The sequence below is a fragment of the Callospermophilus lateralis genome, chromosome 4, assembly GCF_048772815.1.
Source record: "Callospermophilus lateralis isolate mCalLat2 chromosome 4, mCalLat2.hap1, whole genome shotgun sequence".
NCBI lineage: Eukaryota > Metazoa > Chordata > Mammalia > Rodentia > Sciuridae > Callospermophilus > Callospermophilus lateralis.
The window spans coordinates 136,913,463-136,927,234 of record NC_135308.1 but is presented as its reverse complement, the minus strand read 5'-3'; the positions used below and the strand labels follow the sequence as shown (position 1 = coordinate 136,927,234).

The 13,772-nt window shown below is 34.5% G+C and overlaps 1 protein-coding gene across 2 annotated transcripts in view; it reads right to left on the bottom strand.

The window, feature by feature from the left end:
- Tmtc3 (transmembrane O-mannosyltransferase targeting cadherins 3) overlaps nucleotides 1–13,772 on the bottom strand; it is a 53,983-nt gene that overhangs the window by 30,820 nt on the left and 9,391 nt on the right. For both annotated transcript variants that reach the window (XM_076854918.1, XM_076854917.1), the window contains exon 4: nucleotides 12,179–12,278. In XM_076854918.1, coding sequence (XP_076711033.1) covers nucleotides 12,179–12,278 — 100 coding nt within the window. The remainder of the gene's footprint in view (nucleotides 1–12,178; nucleotides 12,279–13,772) is intronic.

Sequence of the window (13,772 nt, the reverse complement as noted above, 5' to 3'; positions counted from 1 at the left end):
GCGCCAAGCCAGACAGGAGGAGGAAGCTCGGCCCTGCCCGTGTGCTAGTCCGGAGGAAGCCCATCAACCCTTAAAACACATCAAAGGGGGTGTGGCTACCAGCACAGTTTTGCGACTGCCCAGGTACCTGGTTTCCAACTCCCCAACCCTTAGCTACGATAACTCAAAATATTTCCCACAAGCTTTTGGGGGTTGTAGCTATCAATGCAAAACAACAACTGTACAGGCACCTGGTTTCTACCTCAGAGACTCGAGTAGGGAAGATACAGGTGGAAGCTCATTTCCTTTCACACTGGCTATACCCACCACCCTGAATACAGAGGCTCAAGCTAGGAATAGACAACGCCACCTACTGGAAGCAAGGAAAATAGTGTTCTGAGAGACTTTTTTTTTCTCTTTCTTTCTCTCTTTTCTTTTCTTCTCTCTCTTCCACAACTTCAACATATGTGAAACCAAGAACTGTGCATGAACAACCGAATTACCAAAGTAATATAATATAGAGGAATTGAATATACCCCACCTTCCCCCATTTTTTTTGTTTATTTCTATCTTACTTTCCTTTTCCTTCTCTCTTATTTCTCTTTTCTTCCTTGTTATTTTTTTTCTTTTTTTTAATTCGTATTCTCTCTATCCCACTTTCAATCTCCTAACTTTTGCTCTCTTATACATAGGGTAACTATCTAAATACAGATAGAAGGTTGAGTCTACACATTTTTCCACAAATTACCAGTCTATTGGTTAGAATTCTCCAAAGGTGCTAAGTTAGTTTAACCTCATACCCTCACTCCTTTCCCTCTAAGTATAACATCCTTCGTGTGAAATTAAGTTTTCTATATGCCACCAGATATGGTATGCCTTTTATGAAACTAATGAATATATTCTTAAGTAATAATTAAAACCAATATCTATAGACTTAGAATCTAACTATAAATGTATTAATAATGAAAACTTGTGCTTAGATAATGCACTGTTGATATTGGGAACTATTAACAGTTCTCTTTTTCCGCAAAAGAGGGATTTTGGAGCTATACAAGAACAATACAAATATATAAGGGGAAAAACATGAACACAACAGTTAAACAAAGCTAGAAAGAATCATAAGCAGTATGAAAAGACAAGGAAAGAAAGGACCACAAACAATACAGGTCAATTCGACATTAGATGAGGTAATATCTGCAGCTGATGGAATGTCAGACAAAGAGTTCAGGATATACATGCTTCAGATGATCTGGAGTCTCAAGGAAGACATTATACAGCAAATTCAGACAATGAAAAATCACATTGACAATGAATTACATAAACAAATCCAAGAAGCAAAAGATCAACTCTATAGGGAGATACAGGATATAAAAAACAAACAAACAGAAGTCCTGGAAATGCAGGAAACAATAAACCAAATTAAAAAGTCAAATGAGACTATTACCAGCAGAGTAGAACACTTAGAAGACAGAACTTCAGACAACGAAGACAAAGTTTTTCAACTTGAAAAGAACATTGGCAGCTCAGCCAGAATGTGAAAAAATCATGAGCAGAACATCCCAAGATTTAAGGGGATAACATAAAGAAACCAAACCTAAGAGTGATTGGGATACAAGAGGGTATAGAGGTCCAAACCAAGGGAATGAGCAATCTATTCAATGAAATAATACTAGAAAACTTCCCAGACTTAAAGAATGAAAAAGAAATCCAAATACTAGAAGCCTACAGGACACCGAATGTACAAAATCATAAGAGATCCACACCAAGACACATAATAATGAAGATGCCCAACATACAGAATAAGGAGAGAATCTTAAAAGCCACAAGAGAGAGGAAGCAGATTACATTTAGGGGTAAACCAATCAGGATAACTGCTGATCTTTCAACACAGACTCTGAAAGCTAGAAGATCCTGGAAAAACAAATTTCAAACGCGGAAAGAAAAAGGGTTCCAACCAAGAATCATGTATCCAGCAAAATTAAGCTTCAGGATTGAAGATGAAACAAAAATCTTCCACGAAAAACAAAAGTTAAAAGAATTTGCAGCTAGACAACCAGTTCTTCAAAACATCCTTGGCACATTCCCTCTAAAATCTGGAACAAGACAGGGATGCCCTCTCTCACCACTTCCGTTCAACATAGTTCTCGAAACAGTGGCCAGAGCAATTAGAAGAAAGAAAACTCAAGACGAAAACTCAGACACAACATATCGAAATCTTTGGGACACTATGAAAGCAGTACTAAGAGGAAAATTCATTTCATAGAGTTCATTCTTTAAAAGAAGGAAAAGCCAACAAATAAATGACCTCACACTACACCTCGAAGCCTTAGAAAAAGAAGAACAAATCAGCAGCAAATACAGTAGAAGGCAAGAAATAATTAAAATTAGAGCTGAAATCAATGAAATCGAAACAAAAGAAACAATCAAAAAAATTGACAAAACTAAAAGTTAGTTCTTTGAAAAAATAAATAACATTGATAGACCACTAGCCATGCTAACAAAGAGAAGAAGAGACAGAACCCAAATTACTAGCTTACAGGATGAAAAAGGCAATATCACAACAGACAATTCAGAAATACAGAAGATAATTAAAAATTATTTTGAAACCCTATACTCTAATAAAATAGAAGATAGTGAAGGCATCGATAAATTCCTTAAGATATATGAAGTACCTAGATTGAGTCAGGATGACATAAACAACCTAAACAGACCAATATCAAGTGAGGAAATAGAAGAAGCCATCAAAAGACTATCAACCAAGAAAAGCCCAGGACCGGATGGATATACAGCAGAGTTTTACAAGAAGTTTAAAGAAGAACTAATACCAATACTCTACAATCTAATTCAGGAGATAGAAAAAGAGGGAGAACTTCCAAATTCTTTCTATGAGGCCAATACTACCCTGATTCCCAAACCAGATAAAGACACCTCAAAGAAAGAAAACTACAGACCAATATCCCTAATGAATTTAGATGCAAAAATCCTCAATAAAATTCTGGCAACTCGGATACAAAAACATATCAAAAAGATTGTGCACCATGATCAAGTAGGATTCATCCCTGGGATGCAAGGCTGGTTCAATATACGGAAATCAATAAACGTTATTCACCACATTAAGAGACTTAAAGATAAGAACCATATGATCATCTCGAAAGACGCAGAAAAAGCATTCGACAAAGTACAGCATCCCTTTATGTTCAAAACATTAGAAAAACTAGGGATAACAGGAACTTACCTCAATACTGTAAAAGCTATATATGCTAAGCCTCAGGCTAGCATCATTCTAAATGGTGAAAAACTGAAGGCATTACCTCTAAAATCTGGAATAAGACAGGGATGCCCTCTCTCACCACTTCTATTCAATATAGTTCTCGAAATACTGGCCAGAGCAATTAGACAGACAAAAGAAATTAAAGGCATTAAGATAGGAAAAGAAGAACTTAAATTATCACTATTTGCGGATGATATGATCCTATACCTAGAAGGTCCAAAAGGGTCTACAAAGAAACTACTAGAGCTAATAAATGAATTCAGTAAAGTGGCAGGATATAAAATCAACACGCATAAATCAAAGGCATTCCTGTATATCAGCGACAAAACTTCTGAACTGGAAATGAGGAAAACCACCCCATTCACAATATCCTCAAAAAAATAAAATAAAATAAAATACTTGGGAATCAACCTAACAAAAGAGGTGAAAGATTTATAAAATGAAAACCTACAGAACCCTAAAGAAAGAAATAGAAGAAGATCTTAGAAGATGGAAAAATATACCCTGTTCATGGATAGGCAGAACTAACATCATCAAAATGGCGATATTACCAAAAGTTCTCTATAGGGTCAATGCAATGCCAATCAAAATCCCAACGGCATTTCTTGTAGAAATAGATAAAGCAATCATGAAATTCATATGGAAAAATAAAAGACCCAGAATAGCAAAAGCAATTCTAAGCAGGAAGTGTGAATCAGGAGGTATAGTGATACCAGATTTCAAACTGTACTACAGAGCAATAGTAACAAAAACAGCATGGTACTGGTGCCAAAACAGGCGGGTGGACCAATGGTACAGAACAGAGGACACAGAAACCAATCCACAAAATTACAACTATCTTATATTCGATAAAGGGACTAAAAGCATGCAATGGAGGAAGGATAGCATCTTCAACAAATGGTGCTGGGAAAACTGGAAATCCATATGCAACAAAATGAAACTGAATCCCTTTCTCTCGCCATGCACAAAAGTTAACTTAAAATGGATCAAGGAGCTTGATATCAAATCAGAGACTCTGCGTCTGATAGAAGAAAAAGTTGGCTCCGATCTACATATTGTGGGGTCGGGCTCCAAATTCCTTAACAAGACACCCTTAGCACAAGAGTTAATAACAAGAATCAACAAATGGGAGTTGATCAAACTAAAAAGATTTTCTCAGCAAGAGAAACAATAAGAGAGGTAAATAGAGAGCCTACATCCTGGGAACAAATCTTTACTCCTCACACTTCAGATAGAGCCCTAATATCCAGAGTATACAAAGAACTCAAAAAATTAGACAATAAGATAACAAATAACCCAATCAACAAATGGGCCAAGGACCTGAACAGACACTTCTCAGAGGAGGACATATAATCAATCAACAAGTACATGAAAAAATGCTCACCATCTCTAGCAGTCAGACAAATGCAAATCAAAACCACCCTAAGATACCATCTCACTCCAGTAAGATTGGCAGCCATTATGAAGTCAAACAACAACAAGTGCTGGCAAGGATGTGGGGAAAAGGGTACACTTGTACATTGCTGGTGGGACTGCAAATTGGTGCAGCCAATTTGGAAAGCAGTATGGAGATTCCTGGGAAAGCTGGGAATGGAACCACCATTTGACCCAGCTATTGCCCTTCTCAGACTATTCCCTGAAGATCTTAAAAGAGTGTACTATAAGGATACCGCTACATCAATGTTCATAGCAGCACAATTCACAATAGCTAGACTGTGGAACCAACCCAGATGCCCTTCAATAGATGAATGGATTAAAAAATGTGGCATTTATACACAATGGAGTATTACTCAGCACTAAAAAATGACAAAATCATGGAATTTGCAGGGAAATGGATGGCAGTAGAGCAGATTATGCTAAGTGAAGCTAGCCAATCCCTAAAAAACAAATGCCAAATGTCTTCTTTGATATAAGGAGAGCAACTAAAAACAGAGCAGGGAGGAAGAGCATGAGAAAAAGATTAACATTAAACAGGGACAGCAGATGGGGTAGAGAGAGAAGACGGGAGGGGAGGGGAGAGATAGTAGAGGATAGGAAAGATAGCAGAATACAACAGTTACTAGTATGGCAATAGGTAAAAATGTGGATTTGTAACCGATGTGATTCAAAAATAAATAAATAAATAAAAATAAAAAACATATAAATTCCTGGGAATTACAATAAAGTATCTATATACTTTTTTATATCTAATAAAAACTTAAAAAACTGTCAGGTCAGTCTCACAAAAAAAGGATTATAAAAATGTAAATGAAGCAGGTTAATAAACATTTAAATCAATACCATTCTTTAAAAATATACAATAGAATATACCTATGTTTTGTTTAAATAGAAAACATACTTCATCTTTAAGTGAATGTGCTATTTAGTAATAATGTGATTAAAGAGCAATGAACTATGAAGGTTAATTCTGTATCAACTATTAACTGCTTTTTGAACAACTTTTCTAAACTTCAGTCTTCTTATATGAAAACATGACATGCCACTATTTTCCAGTTTGAAAGTGTTAGTATGATTGTATAACTTCAGTTTTTACCCATAAAAAACATTAACTCCAGGTATGAACAGGAACATAATTCATGAATCTAATATATTTTCTTTTGGTATAGAACGTAATTCAGAAATATATCTATTTGTGAAATTGTTTTAAGCTTGAATGTACTCTACAGACTAGAATTATTCAAAGGGAAAACAACAAAAAAACAAATGAAACCCCCAAAACTGAAGATATTGGCTGGGCATGCCTCTAATCCCAGTGGCTTGGGAGGCAGAGGCAGGAGGATCAAGAGTTCAAAGCAAGGCTCTCAGCAAAAGCAAAGTGCTAAGCAAGCTCAGGGAGACCCTGTCTCTAAATAAAATGCAAAATAGAGCTGGGGATGTGGCTTATTGGTCCAGTGCCCCTGAGCTCAATCCCTGGCACCCTCCTCCCCAAATCAAACCCAAACCAAACCAAACCCTTAAGACACTAAGTATAATATTTATAATACAAGACAAACTCATATTCTCATTAGGCCAAAATCATCAATACCAATGTTACTGATTATATCAAGGTCTAAAGTATAGCGTTACATTCAACTCAAAATTCATAAAGGAAAGAAATCAATAGAAGATTTCTCATAAAAAAGATGAACGTAAAGCTGAATATTGAAGAATATATATAAAAGAGAAAAACTGGTAAAGAGGATGTATGAATAAAGGAGTAGAAATAAGAATAAGCTTGGCCAATGAGTGATGCAGAGCAGGTAAGACAGAAGGGCTACGTATGCATTAAAAATTTGTGGAAAATAATGGCATTGAAAGTAGGTATTTAAAAATATTAAATAGTTTATACGTAGCTTCAGCTATCCTCTATTAAATTACTCATTTTAAATATCTATTACATTTCCAGGGCATGAGGTAAGAGAAATTACAATCAAAAGTAATGACATGAATAATACATAACACACATAATAACAATATAGTAAACTGTTATAGAGAAAAGAAGAAAGTAAATAGAAAAAAACAGTAAAGGGAAATAAAAAGGACTGGAAAAGATGAGTAATGCTACTGACAATGTTTGATGAAACATTTGAGCCAAAACCTCAAAAGTAAATGCAAAGGAAAAAAAGAAAAGTAAATGCAAAATCACGGAGACTAATTTGTGTTTACAAAAAGGGGTTGGACATGAATAATTAGAATTTGAAGTTATTTGAATTACTACAAATTGAAAACCTTTACACAGGTTTAATGTATACTAGACAGAATGCATAATACAAATATGGTAATGAAGCTTTCTGTGGCCTCAGAAGTTAAATTATTTACTGCAGAGTACTAAGTACCAACTAAGGAGTTGAAAGGGTAGAGGTCCAAAGAAGGCTTTAGTATCCTTTCAATTAGAATCTGAAATAATTCATCTACTTGCTCATTTATTTAACAAATATGTACAGAAGATCTACTGCATCTAAGGAGCCATTATTCTAGAAAATAGTAAAAATTGGGGGAAAAAATTACATACTCAGAAGGAGTAGTTTACCATTGTATAGTTAGAGAACAAACAATAACAAGAAAAGTACAGGGCTGGGGTTGTGGCTCAGTGGTAGACCATCTGCCTAGCATGTTTGAGGCACTAGGTTGAATTGTCAGCACCACATATAAATAAATAGATAAAAGATTCATCAACAATTAATAAGAATATTAAATTTTTTAAAAAGTACATGTTTTTAGATTAGAAATGGGTATTATGAGGAATACTAATTTTGCTTATTTATTTTCTTAATTTAATTTTTTTTTTCTGGCAATGGGACTGAATTCAGGTATGCTCTACATCTGAGGTACATCACCAACTCTTTTAAAATCTTTAAAAATTTTATGCCAGGGTCTCTCTAAATTGCCCAGGCTTCAGTCCTTCTGTCTTAGCCTCCCAAGTGGCTAGCATTACAGGTGTGTGTCATCCACCTGGAAGAAAGGCAAAGGTATCGAAAGCAACACGAATTTGTTTTCATTTTGGTCAAATGGGTTATTGAAAAGCCATTTAAACGAGGTAAGGGGTCAGGTTTCAGGGGGCTGAGTCTATCTTTATGATGTCCACTGTCAGCAGGTTGACTGACACCTGGGTAGGCCACACCCAAGGGCACAGTAAGAGAAGGAGACACACACAAGGCACTTCCACGGAAGATTCTATCCTGAACAGGACAAGGGATTATATTACAAAGGAACAGGTGAGCATAGCTTCACCCATGGGAGGCGGTAGCAAGACACACCTATGCATGAGACACCGACCCTCGAACCCAAGAAGGGTGGGGAAAGCTCTGCCACATTTCTGACTGAGCATCTCAGCACCCAGCCGGGGAGTGTGACTCAATTACGTCTAAGGTTGGTCTCCCACATCAACCCCAGGAAAAGATTCAGTAGAGGGAAAGGTGGTTTTCATATTTAAAAAATAAAACTCTCAGGCCTTTGGGGTTATCTTCAATATGTATGCTTGTGTGGGTATTACTAGGGACTGCATTTAAAGTAGAATGTAAGAGAAATTTTTAAAAATTTGTCTCCAAGTCTCTCCTTACTCCTTGGAGTGGATCATTATCTGCTTCTTCATTACAGAAATCTGCAGCTACATTGGTTAGTGGGAATTGCAGAGATAAAATCTCAAATAAATAACAGCTGATATCCAGAACTCCAGTTTGGTTATTCTTACATCTGCGACAGAACCAGAATGCTTTTTTCAATATCTATTTTATTATTGCCCTTTCCCATATCATGAAGTTCTATTTTGTTTTTTGAGCTCATACAGACCTAGGTTAATGTTTTGCTGATCAGTTATATTTTTTTGACTATAGAGTTTTTAAACATTGCAATGGAGATTTCACCTGTAAAAAGTTATAAGGCCTTTACTATTATGTTATATGTTGTACGTATTATATTATGTGTGCACACTTGTGTTTTGTGTTATATGTTTGAATGTACGTATGTCCATATATCATATATGATGAGCGCTCATGAAAAAATAGATCCAAATAATTTTTTTATATTTCACGTGATTTAAATGGTTTAATTTAAATTGGGTAAACAGCTGTTGAGGATTGTTTTAAAATGTGAACTAAAAAGGAGGTTAACAGATCTGTTTGTTTACTTTCACCTTTCCTTTTCATTATATTGTACTTCAGAAATCTTGATGGTGGTAAGGAGTAGATTAAAACAACAACAACAAACAAAAACAAAGCAGGAGGCTTTATACTACAAAGCTATAATCATCAAAGCAGCATGATATTGGCATTAAAAAAGAAACATAGGACAGTGCAGCAGCGAAATAGAGCCCAGAAGTCATGGGTCACTTCTACATCAGTTTACTGATTTTCAGCAAAGGTGCTAAGACATCACAGTGGAGAAAGAAAAGTCTTCAAAAAGCATGGTGAACAGTGCTAGGAAAACTGGTATACACAAGCAAAAGAATGAAACTAAACTCCTCTCTTTCATCAGTTACAAAAGCCAAATTAAATCAAAATACATTACATGTAAGACTTGAAATTATGAAACTACCAAAAGAAGACATGGGGAAATGCATTAAGATATTGGAATGGGTAAGGATTTTTTGGACAAGACCCAAAAGCACAGGTAACAAAAGCAAAATAGATAAACATTTGCAAACTACACATTGCAAACTTGACAAGGGATTAATATATTGAATATATAAGGAATTTCTAAAATTAGTCAGAAATAAAAAGGCCCCACTAAAAAACATTTAAGACAGATTTTAAATAAACATTTCTCAGAAGACATACAAATGGATAACAAGCATATGAAAAGATGTTCATCACTAATTGTCACACATATGCAAATAAAAATCACAATGAAATATCACCTCACTCCAGTAAGAAGAATGGCCTTTATGAAAAGCACAAAAGATAATGAGTGCCAGCAAGAAGGTGGAGCAAAGGGAACCTTACATTCTATTGGTAAAAATGTAAATTAGTACAGTCATTATGGAAAATAGTATGGATGGCTCCTCAAAAATTAAAAATAACATTATCAAAAGAAAATAAGATGGAAAAAAAAAGGAACTACCTTATGATCCAGCAATCTAGTACTAGGTATATATCCAAAGAAAATAAAATCAGTAAGTATAAGAAACACGTGTGCTCCCCTGTTTATTCACAAGAGCCAAGAAGTAGAAATAAACTAAGCGCCCATGAACTAAGGAATGGATAAAACATGGTACATATATGCAAAAAAATGGAAATTATTTAGCCATACACAGAATGAAATTCTGTATTTTGTGACAACATGGATGGAAGTTGAGATCATCATGCTAAATGAAATAAGTCAGGCAGAGAAAGACAAGTTTTGCATAGTATCACTCATATCTGGAATATAAAAAAGTTGGTCTCATGGAAATTGAGAGTAGAAATGGTGGTTACTAATGGCTGAGGAGACTCGGGGGAGGTGTAGCAGTTAGATAGACCCAAGAAGTTCTACTGTGTTAAACTGCACAGTAGGGTGCCTACAGATAACAATGTGTATCACATATCTAAACAAGCTAGACAAAAGGATTTTTGTCTAACAAGAAAAGTACAGGGCTGGGGTTGTGGCTCAGCCACAAAGACATGATAAACATTTCCCAATATAGGTATGTTTAACCTAATCACCCAATATATATGTGTACTGAAATAGCACATGGTATTCCATTAATATTTTGAATTTTTTATTATATATCAGTTAAAAACAAATTTAAAGAGGGGAAAAAAAAGATAAAAATAAGTAAAACTGAGGATAGATGAGGGATACAACTTGTATACAAAAAAAAGTGGGGAGGCAAAGTGACCAATTACCCTTAGGTAGTAACTTCCATGTAGTTCCTCTTAAATTCAGAGGGATGGTTGACTATTCCTTTTCTGTGCTAATTCTTTTTAAGAGACTTTAGGGAATATTTGATAGAACTGTTAGTAATATGTACCAACAGTGGTATGGAGAACCTGGAACTCTCCATCCTGGGTTTTAATTCCTGTCAACTTTTCAAAAATCACAGGATAGAAACACAGCAGTCTTGGCATTTTCTATAGGCAAGTGGTTGATAACTTTAGGAGAACACGGGGCTTGAACTCACAAGGCAAAATAACTAGAAAAAAATAATAGAATTATGAAGAATAAAAAAATCAGTAAAAGAACTGAGTAAAATTATTAGAAAGAACAGCAGGATACATAGTTAGAAAAGTAGGCAAAAGCCTGATCATGGTATTAAAGATCACAGAATTTTTTCTATCATTCATGCTTTGTTTTAGAGGCACTTAATAAAACTGTTTTATAATTCCATATTAATTGCTGAACTACCTCTTACTGGATGATGGACTGCATAGGTAAAGTTATTATTAACCACATTTTACAAATGAGAAAACTAAAGCACAAAGGTAATTTGTCCAAAGTAGTAAATAGAGCTAGTAAATAAATGGTGAAACTGGAATTTGAAAACATACTCTCAAGTCCATACTTTTACCACTATGCTATGCTGTCACTCAAGCTATTTCAAGAAGGTATTATACATAGCAGTAAAAGGCAAATCTATTCATATCACATATCTAAAAGTTACTAAGTTGTTTGGCTAAATTGTTTTTTAACCTTATTTTCCAAACACACAAAATTAGGATGCTTATCATGAGTATATTGGGACAATAGTGAGAAAATTCCCTAGGAACTAAGGAAAAAAAAACTTTAATCAAATAAAGGTTAAGACAACTATATGAAGGGGTTGGGGTTGTGGCTCAGTGGTAGAGCGCTTGCTTGGCATGTGTGAAGCACTGTGTTCAATTCTAAGCACCACATATAAATAAATAAATAAATAAATAAATAAATAAGATAAAGGCCACTGACAACTAAAAAAAAAAAAAAAACTCTACATGAAGTCCTTTTCGTGCCCTCAGTTTCTGCGCTCTTAAAAAAAAAAAAATTCATTTTTATTGCCTGAACTTTTTTTTCTAACGATGCCAAGCATCATTAAGACTACTGAGCTAATATATACAAAGTACATTCCAAAGAAGAACACATGGTAGGGGCTCAATAAATAACTGAACTATAATCAACACACAATAAAAGTCAAACTCTAGCAGGCTTTTAATGTTGCCTAACTGAAGCATTGGTACCTTTTTGTTTTGTTCTTAACAAATAACAAAACAATTTGGCCTGATTCTAATTATATCCTAGTTTTATAGGATATAATTTGGTTTTCAATATTAGATAATATAGAACCTAATGGCTCATGATAAAACACAAAATATACATAAATTAAAAAAAAATATTTGCAATGTTATATACTTCGTATTTCGATGTGTACTAAGGTAGAACAATACACACGGATAAACCCAATGTGGCAATAATATTTTATAAGAAGCACTTGCAGTAAATAAAACTTATCTGATACAGTTTTATAGTGACAGAAATAAAAATCAAATGTCAGGCACTTACCTATGGTATTATCTGGTCCTTTTGATTTGGTATATGACAAAAATGCTGCTAGAAAAAAGATAGATGACAGTAGTTCTGCTCTTCCTACGACACCAGTTACCTAAAAAGGGAAAGAGTTGGGTTTGTATTAATGAAATATATCTTGAAAATTTACTGTATATAATAGTAACAAACATTTAAGCTGGAAACTAAAGTCCCATAACACTTCAAAAGCATGTTTCTGTTTTGTAAACATTCTTTGAGTGCCCTCAGATGGTGAATTTATGTATCTTCCATATATGGAAATCAGTGACCCTTTTTAACAGTTCTTTTATGATTATTTTAACTTGCTTTGAAATAATTATAGATTCCCAGAAAGTTGTAAAACTAGTATAGAGATGCTGCATATTTTTACTGATAATATCTTACAAATTTAAGGACAACATTCAGAAAAATTCTCTTTTTTAGCTAAGTACTTTTTATATATTTACTTAAAATATGAACATTTTAAAAGCAAAGGTATCATAAACTTAGTAAGCCATATGTCAATAAATCTGCAAAATAAAAGGACAATAAATTTTCAAAAGACCCTTTAAAAATATGTATATAAAACTCTCAAAGCTTTTCCTTTGGAGCATTCTGAACTCACTATAAAATTTTAAAACAAATCTATCCCTTTTGTAAACATATGGAAAAATTATTTGGCTAGATACCATGTGGTTTAAGAAGTTATATGGAAGAGACATGATCTTCCTTTAAAACACAAATTAACTTTTGCTTCGAAGGAAAACTTGTAACAAAGCAACTGAACATAATATTCTTAGCTCTTGCTGGGAGGCAAATGTGGAATTTTAAAGCAACCAAGAAAAATGAAATAATAGCTTGTGTGTTTCTTGGTAGGAAGGGACTGATGGATAATACTGGCAATAGCAGTGATGGCTCATGATTTTGAAACACATGGCAACAGCAATATAAAGCTCCTGAGTATCATCATTTGTTAGGATGCCTGTTCAGCTACTTTGATGTATTCTCAGCCCTTGAATTTGCCTTACTATTTTCTAACCTTTAAAATACAAAATTGTCAAGTTGACAAATTGTATTTAAAATCAATATCGATAGAAAACCATTAGCAAAGAAAAAGAACTATACCTCTACATTACTTAAGTTAAGAGATTAGACATATCATATATTCTTGAATGAATAAATGTTATAGCTCCAAAACTATTCTAAATGTAAAAAGTTGATGCAGTTTGCAGATTTTGTACTTGAGGGAGTTAAGACCTATACTAATTTAACAGTCTATAAATACTTGGATTAAAATCCTGATTAATTTTTTTTCTTGAACATGTGCCACAGTCTGGCTGGGCACAAATCACGAGCCACTCACAGCTTTGTAGATTCAAATAGCAATTCTTTATTCCTGATCTCACACCGGCTGTCTACAAACACGCTCTGGGGAAATCCACGTTCTCTGCCCAAATCCACACCACTTGGGCTTCTGTCTCCCAAATATATTCTGAATCCCGTGAGAACTCAAGGGGAACTCAGGCAGCAGGATACGCCCTATTCTAAATGGGGAACGCCCTAAACTTGGATTATCCTAAACCGGGAACAC